Below are 11,170 nucleotides of genomic sequence, written 5' to 3' on the forward strand. Positions count from 1 at the left end.
CGGGAACTCGGATTCTAGGGCCCTTAACCTTTCCTCCCACCTTCTACGCCGCCGTTGTACGATCGTCTCCGTGCATCTGTTTCCAAGACGAGAGATGGTCTCTCGTCGCGTTTCTTCCCCCCTCTAGGTAAACCGTGACAGCTAGCAGCAGCAGCAGCAGCAGCAGCAGCAGCACCGGGGTCTGGTCCCACGAGAGCAAAAGCACGTCCCCTTCCCAACGTGCTGTACATGCCGCTGCACAGATATCAGATCCCCCCTCCTCCACCCCATCCAAGAGAAATCCATCGCTCGTCTTCTGTGCTTTGCATCCCGTAGATCCACCCCCGTTCCCTCTTCAATGTCCCAAGCTTCGGCTAGCCGATTGCAACCGTAATTCGTAAAGAGCCAACCTTGTTTCTCGAAGATCACTCCCCTCCCCTCCCTCCCCAATCAAGCTCCGAAACCAAAAACCGCGAGAGGGCCCTTACCTTCGAACCACCATGCAGGATATCGTCAGTCGACGTCTGTTTTCCTCTTACCAACTGACCTCGCGCCTACATTAGCACTGACACTGCGACGAACTTCCTTCCCGTGAACCCCGCGGAGCAGAGCTCGCGCGCACATTATGCAGGGAAAACGATCAAAACGCTGGCACATTGCCGTATAGACAGAGTGACAGGGCAACCGAGTTTTTTTGACGCAGCTTCGCGTCATCAAGCACTGATGATTGATGGTGATTCCCGCAACGCACATGTCATTGAACCTGACGTGACATCTACACATCCTTTTGCATCGCGCTCTCGTCCTCTAGCCCTCCCGTCATACGACACATTAGCAGATATCACGACCTCCTTGCATTGCGATGAATATGCCTTCAAACTTTCAGAACCCGAAAACTTTCCAAGACAAACGAAAACCCCTCACTTTGAAAGAAACGGGCCTAAACGTCCCCAACCGGGGGGGTCTACATCGTGTGCCGGGCGGGGGAGGGGGAATAGAACAAACAAAAGGAAGACGAGGAAGAAGAAGAAGGAAAGTAAGACGCCATCCCCCGATCCACGCGTGGCCCCAAACCAAGGAAGGGTCCGATCGCCCAACCACCGGCTTTTGCATCCTCCTCTCCCCTCCATTGTCCTTTGTAGCACCTGCGCCCTCGAAAGCCTTTCTTACGTTTTGGTCTAGAACTACCGGAGCTTGAGGCGGCGACGACGGCAGTAGAATGGGACTAGAAAAACTCGAAAAAATCCCACTCGACGCCATACACGGAAGCTCGGGATTTCTGGAAGCTAGCTAGACTTGAACCGGGGGGATGCTTCCTTTGTGAACTTTCTGACACGACGGACTGAGACGCACTTCTCGGGCCAAGAGGAGGAGTACGGGGGAAGATAAAGAAGAGGAGAGGTTTGGCGGGGGAGGAGGAGCATGGTCTTGATTAGTGGCTTGCGTGTAAGTGGCATGTGGCTTTTGTTCCTTTGGGAAATGGATGTCAATTCGGTCCTAATCGGGGAGTCGGCCTTCTATAATCTAGGTAGAGGAACAATGGCTTTCTGTAGGGCTCGGCTGATGCGTGCTTGCTGTTTTTTACGGAAGGTAATTTATTAAGGGTCGCTTTGCTACGGTTTTCATATGAGAGTTCTAGGGTCGGAGGTTTGTTGAGTTTGTAAGTGCACGATTCAATTCGAACGTCGGGAAGAGATTGTGTCAGTATAGAGGTAGTTCTCCGTGGCCTCTTTGTTAGGTGTGGACGAGAATTTTTGTTCTAGCCATGTTTGAAGTCATCGTAGCATGGTCGGACTGCACTCCATCTCGCCAGATCGATTGTACTGCTCAACGGACGATGGTGTGCAGTGGTGAGAAGACTTGTCTAGAAATTTGTCTCTCTATTAAGGGGGGACCAACCAAACACGACAGCTTAGCCAAATGTCACCTCGAGCATTGTCCGGTGAACTCAATACCACGACTTATGGAGCAGATTAATCTTAACTTCCATCACTTCCTCGCCGGAAAACGAAGCGTCTACTACTCGTGTCTAGGCCATTTATCCACCGCCCTCAAACCTCATCATAAGCGGACAACCGGCTCGTATCAACAGCAAGCTGCCCGGTAAAAACATACGCCCTCTCAAAACACGCGTCCCACCTCGTCTTCCCAGAGCTCCAAAACCTCTCCAACACACACTGCGCCGTCAACGGCACGCATGTCCCCAGGTCTCTGCTCAGACCGGGCAGCCGGCTCGCGACAAACCCGCGCAGCGCCGCCTCGTGGACGGCTGCCACGCCGAGCACGGCCAGGGGCCAGATCGTGAACCGCTTCATCTTCGGGGACGAGACTGCTTCTTCCAGGCCGTTTCGCAATGCCCGGCCGTGGGCGGCGCAGAGGCTTCTCAGAGCGGCGTTCGAGGGGAGGACGGCGAGGCTTTGGAGCGAGAGGATGCAGTATATGACGACGGCGGACTGATGGATGCTGCCCAAGACCATCCAGTCCTGTTTAGACGAGGGATTGAAACGAGATTTGCGCTCCGCCCAGTCTTCAACCAAGAAGCCGCAGACGCGATCCAGGATCTTCCATGCCTCGCTCGACAGACCCTCGGCTCCGGAGCTCTGAGCTCTGGCCCGGAGATGGTTTATCCTGATGATCTCCCCGAACAGCGGCAGAGGACACATATGGAACGGGGAAGCCGACGTGGCGAAGTGCTCCATGATGAGCTCCAGGGCGTCGAGCTGGACAACCGTCATGGTAAGGTCTGACGCGGGACATGTCGTGTTCCCGATCACGGCGACGCTGTGGCAAGGGGATAAGTCAGTACGGCGTACGAAATGTTTCGGTGGAATTGAACACGTACGACCAGAGGACGAGAAGCAGCGGCTCCAACCTCCTCGACCCAGCCACGGCGCCGAAGCCGCCCCGGAGGGAGATAATTTTGTGGACGCCCTCCATGTGGCATCGCCAGTTGAGGGACGTGCCGTTTTGAACCTGCGACGAGGGTGAGCTCTCCATCTCACGCATGAAATCTCTCCTCTAACAGCAGAGGAACTCACATCGGCCAGCAAGAGCGTCAATATCCCAGCAATCACAACGTCTCCCGTAGAATCGTCTCCGGAGTTCAGGTGTTCTCCCAGAGACCGGACGGCGAGACCCCAGTAGGTGTAGAACCTCTCCGACAACGCCTTGCTGGCCCGGTTGCCGCTCCTGGTCCTGTTGATGCGGTGGCTCAAGGTCATGCAGACCATGCCGAAGCGTAGATACTCGGGCGCCGCGGCCCCGACACGGAGATGACGTTCCGTGAGAGGGTAAACGTGGGGGTTATGCCCGAGTTCGTGGATCGGGACTAAGTCGTGATAGATGCACGAGTTGACTGCCTCGCAAGTCAGCCGGCTGTACTGCCATCTCTTTCATCACAGTATTCGTTCGCGGTATGCCTACAGTATTCCGCGGCTTGAGGCAAAGCGCAGACCTCGGTCCTGATAAAAAAACGGGGCACGTATGTGTTCACCCCCAGCGCCTTTCTGGTCTGCGGATTCCTCTTCTCAACGTCTAGGGCGCATGTGCTTTCCCCGGGCCCAGAAGCAGATATCCGCCTCCGGTTCCGAGACTTCACCGTGCCGGGGGCCAACCACCTGAGCCTCGTGGGCTCGACGTCGCCATACCCAGGGCACTCGACGCCGGATGTCAAACATCTTGCGCAAGCCGGCTCCGCGAAGTCGCAGACCAGACAGCGCCGGCGACACTCCCAGCAGTGACGCCTGCCACGTCCTGTCATATCTGGCGAGGGGAAGAAAGCTCGTTTACTGATATGAGAACGGACGACGAAAAAATATGGCCTGAAGTTTCCAAATTTTGTGTGGTTGATGGATGGAGCATGTCTTTTGATACATGAGGTTAATGCTGGTCGTTGAGCTGACAACGTCCCCTAGCCCGTCGGGGATTATGGGAGACCAATCACGTCACTTATATCTGACGGAGCCACCTTGTCGAAAGGACGCCCGCGGGAGACGTAAGCTTGGCATCATTGATGACTACAGACGGCTCTTTGGCGCTTCGTTGTTGCGAAGTTGTGCAAGTGATTGGGTATGACTTTGTAGTTCTCGAATACCTGGGGCGGTTTTTTCGCGAATATGTATCGTTCAAGACGCTTCTTCTACTTGGTCTCTATTCTCACCTGCGGTAGATTCACGATTAAACCTCTCATTGAATTGCTTGTCTATCTATGCCACTCTCCAAGAAAGAACCCTTAAACATTATATCAAGTATATTTCAACATACACAGCGAATAACCGCTTCAAGAGATAGGAGAAAAACAAACGAAACTTGTAGAACATTTCCATCAGCTTCTCCTCTGAGATTCGCTTCCACCAAAATTGACCACAGCACTGCCCATTATACACCTTACAAAACCACACTAACAATGACACAGATTAAACAGAACCAGGCAAAAGCGTGCAATCCTGCTCACTACCCGCACCCGAGCTCCTTGACCGATCACGCAGCTTCACACTCTGCCCCTGAGCGCTCCTCTTCCTCCGGAAAAAGATACCAAACGTAAGAACATTGCAAACCTTGGCCCAAACAGGCCGCGCATCAACATCCTTCTCGCCCACGACCTCGACGCCGTCCGGCGCGAGGTAGACGTGGTGACCCCTGGGCAGGAAACGCCCGGGATGCCACACGTTCCAGATGAGCGAGTTGACGAGCATCAGCGCGGCCTCGAAGACGTAAAAGTACACCTCGTATCTCAGAATCGGGCTCAGGCCCCTCAGGACCTCCATGTCGTCGAGGTCGACCTCGGTGCTGCCCGTGTGCTCCACGAGCCGGTACACGCAGCGGACGAAGATGAGGGCCATGCTGGCGTAGAGCGCGAGGAGCATGGTCGCCACGGCGCGGGAGCGGATCCCGGCTGTGGAAACGCGCCGGTGGAAGAGGACCGCGAGGCAGACGAAGACGACGATGAGGACGAGCTGGATCCCGATGGCCGCTACCGTCAGGTGGCTGCCGAGGTCCTGGTTGGTGCCGGAGGGGTTGGAGGCGAGGGCGACGCCGAGGGCGTTGAGGAGCTCGACGACGGCCATGAGGCCGCCGAATATGGCGAGCACCCTGCCCGGCGGGAGGGGCGCGCAGTGCGGGACGTAGTAGAAGATGCGGCCGAGGACGTGGTAGTTTGCGAGTTCGAGAAGAGGACTGGGATGGGTAGAATTGCTCAGTAAATTGGCTCACGAGAGTGGATAAGGGAAGTCTCGACTTACGGACAGACGTAGATGAAGACTTGGCTGAAGATGAAGACCATCAGGGGCGTCTTGGTGGTCTCGCTGTAGATGTAGTTGTAGGACCCATACAGGCGCAGGGAGTAGCCGGCTGTGAAGAGGACGGCGCAGACGGGGTGTAGGCCGATGAGTTTGAAAGCCTTATAGCGGCTAACATCAAAGTCAGAGGCCGTCTGGGTTTCTTCGGGAATGGTCTGGGGAGTTGGGAGTACTCACTAACACTGCCAGATGTGGAAGACGGCCGAGATGCCGTATAGGGCGATGAAGATGAAGGGGGCCCATTTGTTCGGGGCGTACACGTACAAGCTGTACAGGACTGATGAACGTGTCAGGAGAAGAGCCGTGGATTCGGACTTGGGGCTTACTTGGCTCGCCAGCTGCCATTGTGGAGGCTTCTGGATGTAGGTTGCGTGGAAAGCTCGGTTGATGTGATGGTGTTTGGTGAAGGCTATCCGAAGCGTTTAAACACCCGTCGGTTGCTCTTGTCAGCGAAGAAGGAGTGAGCTTTTGATGAAATGGAGACGGCAATAAAAACGTTCTTCTCAAATCTCTTTTAAAGACGACACCGACAGAACCCTCGCAACAGCAAACAGAGTCGTCTTCCCTTCCCAGGCCACTTACACCAGTTGACGCCTTTCCCGATTAGGATAACAAAAATGCCAAGAAACGGGATCCCATCCCCTGTCAGCTCCTTCAAGATCCACATCACCACGTCCTGGACGACACTAACACTGAATAGGAGTCAACAGATGCCAAGGGACAAGTTCGGGATCTCAGAGATTCGGAGCTGTCCTGTGCAATGTCGGCCTGCGAGAACCCTTGCCGGAAATAACTTACTTGGTTGACTGGGATGATCATGTTGACGTTGACGATGCTCACTCATTCTACCTACGCAATATGGAGGTGCTGACGATCCCCAGGCACCGCCATCCGCGTCCTCGGACCCGGATGCGCCATGCACCTGCAGAATGACTGCTGTACTCTGACGTCGCCGAGCGCCCAATATCTCAATTCACATCTCGTGGTTCTGAGGTGACCATTAGAAAAGACCTTCAGCTGCCATGCTTCGAATGTTGCCTGAACGATCGACATCACGATTAAACAGGTTTCCATTGATGCATCGTTCGGAGGATCGCGTCGTGGTGGTCGACACCAGTTGTGAGCTTCTTCGTAATGGCCTCCTGCTGGACAACATGACGTATCTGGAAAAAAACACATACGCTGATGCACAGGGCGAAAACTTCGATTTTGGAGAATTACTATGTCGACTTTCGGTCTGATAATGAAATACAAGCATATCCTCCACCGCCAAAGAGTCTACCACCACAACCAATCCAAGGAACTGTGTACAGCTCTCGCCTTCGATCACCAGTCACTTTAATCCAACACACGGCCAGCAGTCGCGGCGCCGCTCTTATCGCGCGTCTCAGTCTTCTTCAACGATCTACCCATCTGAATCTCGCTCAGGAAACCCGAGGGTCTGCCGCCTGCCGGTGGGCCAGCCGGGGCATCATCCATTGGGGGAGGAGGAGGTGGTGGCGGGGCTCCCATGCCTGGTGGAGGCGGCGGCGGGGGAGGAGGACCGCCCGGTGCGGCCGTAGTAGGCATGGGAGGCGGCGGCGGCGCCGACGGGGCCTCGGGCGCCGGGCCGGGAGGTGGAGGTGGGGCACCAGAACTGGGCATAGGAGGAGGTGGCGAGGGAGACGCCGGAGATGCACTGCCGATGGCCGGGCTGACAGGATTGGAAGTCGGCTTGTCGCCAGCAGCTGACAGAGGTCGCGGCGGTGCCATGGTGCCAAACAAGATGGAGGCCAGGGCCGCGGCGCTGCTACCACCCGGACGGTCATCGTCGTCAGAGTCCTCATCTTCATCCTTATCCGTGCCCCAGCCGTCATCGTCTTCGTCAGGACGCTTGCGAGAGAAGGGCCCAGAGGGAGGGGGAGGAGCGGCTGCCGCAGGTGCAGCCTTGCTTTCTTGTGTCATGCGGTAGAACGGGTTGGTTGACACTTCAGGTTGAGGGGGCGGGGGAGGCGCGGCCGCGGGTGCTGGTTGTTCGTTAGGACCGGACGTCGATTCGGAGGAGTGTGAGAGCATACGGTAGTAGGGGTTGCGGCTCTCGTTTTCTGTCGGCGGGCTTGTAACCACGGTCGGGACAGGAGGCGGCGAGGGTTGCTTCTCAAGTTCTTGGCTGCTGATCTGGCTGCCGCCCTGAGTAGGTGTCGAGGCCTGAGGTGTAATCTGAGCAGCACCGTCTTCGTCGTCCGAGGAGTCATCATCGTCGTTCAAAGCTTCGAGCTGGCGTTGGAGCTCCAACTCGCGCTGACGAGCAGCCTCGATCTCTGCTCTCTGGGCAGCGAGCTTAGACTCCTTCTCCTTGGCTTCGGCGAGTGCGGCCTTCTTCTTGCGCTTCTCCTCCTCCTTCTTAAGCTTGCCGGCCTTGACTTGTTCCTCGAGTGCCTTGAGACGGGCTTCCGCGGCAGAACGCTCATTCTCGATCTCGTTCTCTGCCTCTCTTGCGTTTGCCCTATGCACTGTCAGTACTTGAACTCCAGGTAGCTCTGGGCTAGACTTACTCCATCTCCTGAGTAGCACGCTGCTGCGCTTCGTGCTCTCTAGCGAGGCGCTCCTCCTCTGCATGCTTAGCAGCTTGCTCCTCCTCAGCCTTGCGAGCAGCCTCTCGGTCTGCGGCATCGTTCTTGCCGCCCTTCCTTGATGGCGGTGGGGGAGGCTTCTTAGCGCCGCTCGAGGCCGGTGCAGGGGCACCCGTTTCTTCCGCAAGACGAGCCTGGCGCTCAGCTTCGCGGCGTTCATCCTCCTCCTCGGCCTGGCGCAGCTTAGCAGCACGTTCGGCTCTTTCACGCTCCATTCTCTGGGCAGCCGTCTCACCAGGCTTACTGGGAGCCTTGATGCCCAAAGCAGCAAGTCTCTCAGCCATGCGCTGCTCAGCTTGTTGCTTGATAAAAGCTGCACGCTCCTCGGGAGTCTTGTAAGACGAGTAGGAGCCTCCGCCGGCGCTTGATGGAGTGGCAGTACGCGAGGGGGGAGCGGGACTCTCGTGGCGAGCAGCAGGGGCTGGGCTAGCTCGAGCGGCGGAGGGAGACCTAGACGTGCTACGCTTGTCCTGAGCACGAACGCGGGCGGCACGGCTGGATCGCTGTAGGTCAAAGATGAAATCTCTAACCTCATCCTCGACGCCAAGGGCGTCATCCCAGCGTCGCTTCTCGTGTTCGTTGGTAGACGTCTCACCACCTTCTTTCAAGCTATCCTCAATGCCGCGGGCGAAGTCACGCACGGAGTCCTCGACATCTCTAACCATGCTCTCGTTGTTCTCCTTCTCAGTCTTGACCTTGAGGGTCTCCTCTTCCAGGCGCTTGGGTCCTTCAAGGTCGTCGAAACTGGATTCAACCTTCTTGCCGGTCAGAGCCGCCGTGCGCTGCTGCATCATAGCCTTGGCTCTGGCCTTGAGCCTGTCAGACTCAGTGACGACACCGCCAGGTCCAGTGCCAACAATGGCAGAAGCACTGCCGGGATGGGCCTTGGCATCCTTGAGCCTAAAGAGTTCAAGTCTAGCATCGGCAATGGCCTTCTCGGTCTTGCGAACTGCAGAGGCCAGCTCGGGAACCTTGTCCTGGAGGGTCTGGAGCTGGCGCTTCAAAGCACGTCTTTCGGCGTCTGAATCTCCACTGACAAGCGCAGCGTCGGGATGCGAGTCGATATCGTCCTGGACACGGCGAATACGGCGGTACAGCTCCTCAGCCTCGCGGCGGTCGCGTCTATCAAGCATATCATCCTCTTCCAGGCTCTTCTCGTCCGCAAAGTCCATAGCGTCAATGAGCACTTCCTTCTCCCGGATCTTCTTTCTGAGTTGTTCGAGACCAAGGTCGTCGTATGACGTAGTCACAGGAGACTCGGGGCGGGGAGAGTTGTTGCCAACACGGCGGCGGGCACTGGACTTGTAGCCGACCTGGTCATCGTTGTTCTTAAACACGGTGGCATCCTTACGTCCACTGTTGAAGCCCTGGGGAGTACCTCTGAGCGAGTGGCTCTTCATGTAGCTGACTCCAGTCTTCTGAGGAAGGAGAGCTGCGCCAGACTTGTTGCGGAACTCGGACTCTTGGCTGAGCATGGACCTAATAGTGCCAATGGATTCATTGATGTTTCTCGTAGAGGGAGGAACCAGCTCAGGCGGCAAGCTGTTGGGAAGCGGGTAGCCGTTGAGCTTTCGGTAGATCAAGTGCATGGCAACCGCAAACTCGTCCAAGTTCAGGCGTCCCTTGTTGCCGTTGTCAGCGAGTGTCCAAACGCGTTCAAGGTCTGGCTTTTCAAGACCACTCTGGCCAAAGATTTCGATAGCTGCGTCGCCACCAATGTAACCCTTGTGCAGACCATCCCAAGCCTTGAAAAGTGCGTCGTAACGCTGCTTCTCGTCCTTCGTAATCGCCCAGGGAATGACAGCGTTGCCTTGGAGACCCTGAGTGGTGAAGTTCTGCTGTTCACGGCCCTGTTGCGGCATCATACGGGCTTGCAGAAGATCGATGTTCGGCAAACCAGTGGCAGGTGTGTTCACGAGACCCCACTGGCCAGGTCGACCAGTCGGCTGAGCATTCAGGGGTGCCGCCATAGGTCCTCCGCCGAATCCAGTGGGCATCGGGGGCATGGGTGGGCGAGGGCCCGTGTATCCAGTCGGCTGCGGGTTGACGCCGGGGAAGCCAGTCTGCTGAGGTTGAAGCCCTTGTCCGAAGCCCGTTGGTTGAGGCTGCTGCTGGCCAGGAAACCCGGTCATCTGTGCCTGCAACAACTGGGAGTTTGACGCTTGAGGTTGCGGCTGGTGAATCGTAGGTTCGGTGCTCGATCTTCCAGTGGCTGTGCTTCCAGGAGTAGTGCGACCCGCATCCTCAGCGATGCTGAAGTTGATGATGTCCACCATACTGGAAACCTCATTCTTGATGTTGTCGGGGAGCGTGGAAGGCAGGGACTTTCCAGTAAGCTTCAAGTTGCAAAGGTACATTGCCAGAGCGAACTCAGGGAAGTGAAGCTGTCCAGATCGAGTCGTATCGGCGAGGGTCCTGGCGAGAGTATGTTAGCGCGTGTGATGTCAACAGTGGAAGACCAACATACCAGATGTGCGACAGCGAATCACCGTCAAGTCGGGACCTCAGCAACAGGTCCCTCGCCTTGTCTCCGGACATAGTGCTGTCCTGGCCATCGCCCACAGCGGACTTGAAGAGGGTCTCGAACTTGTTCTGATCTTGGGCAGTGATGAAAGAAAGCCGGATGTTGGGGATCTTGTTCGAGGTCTTCGGACGCCGGCCAGCAGGCTTTGGTGTACCTCCGGTCTGGAACGACGCGGCCATCTGGCTGAAACCCGTAGCTTGCGGCTTGATGGGAGCGGGAGACGGAGCCGACGACGATTGCTGGCCGGGAAAGCCGGTCTGCTGGGGCTGCTGAGGCTGAGGGAAGCCAGTCTGCTGCGGTTGCTGAACTTGGGGGAATCCAGTTTGCTGAGGCTGCTGCTGTTGGACGCCAGGAAATCCAGTCTGCTGAGGCTGTTGCGGCTGCTGTTGCTGCTGTTGCTGGAATTGCTGCTGGAACTGTGGGGGAATTGAAGGCATCGGCGGCGCGCCAGTCTGGAAGCTCTGCTGGGGCTGGGGCTGACCGAAGCCAGTCTGCTGAGGTTGAAGACCTGGCCCAAAGCCGGTCGGCTGAGGTTGGAGTCCTTGACCAAAGCCAGTCGGCTGAGGTTGCTGCTGCGGTGCTGCGCCCGGGAAACCGGTGTACTGCTGTTGCAGCGGCGCTTGACCGAAACCCGTGGGCTGAGGAGCAAACGGACTGGGTTGCTGCTGTCCCGGCTGTTGTCCAAAAGAGCTTCCATATTGCTGTGCACCGGGCCGTTGGCTGTTGCCGCCCAGGAAAGCGTTCGAGTTCGAGTACAT

At 56.8% G+C, this 11,170-nt stretch overlaps 1 protein-coding gene across 1 annotated transcript; it reads right to left on the reverse strand.

Moving 5' to 3' along the window:
* Positions 1-2,030: 2,030 nt before the first annotated feature.
* On the reverse strand, positions 2,031-11,170 carry CkaCkLH20_06863 (uncharacterized protein; the record flags this gene model as incomplete). Its single annotated transcript, XM_038889580.1, has 10 exons — positions 2,031-2,760; positions 2,822-2,952; positions 3,018-3,334; positions 3,403-3,440; positions 4,519-5,154; positions 5,220-5,387; positions 5,454-5,553; positions 6,629-7,761; positions 7,811-10,303; positions 10,356-11,170. The coding sequence occupies 10 exons, from the start codon at positions 11,168-11,170 to the stop codon at positions 2,031-2,033; spliced, it is 6,561 nt and encodes a 2,186-aa protein (XP_038744943.1).

Source organism: Colletotrichum karsti, assembly GCF_011947395.1.
Source record: "Colletotrichum karsti strain CkLH20 chromosome Unknown Scaffold21, whole genome shotgun sequence".
Taxonomy (NCBI): domain Eukaryota; kingdom Fungi; phylum Ascomycota; class Sordariomycetes; order Glomerellales; family Glomerellaceae; genus Colletotrichum; species Colletotrichum karsti.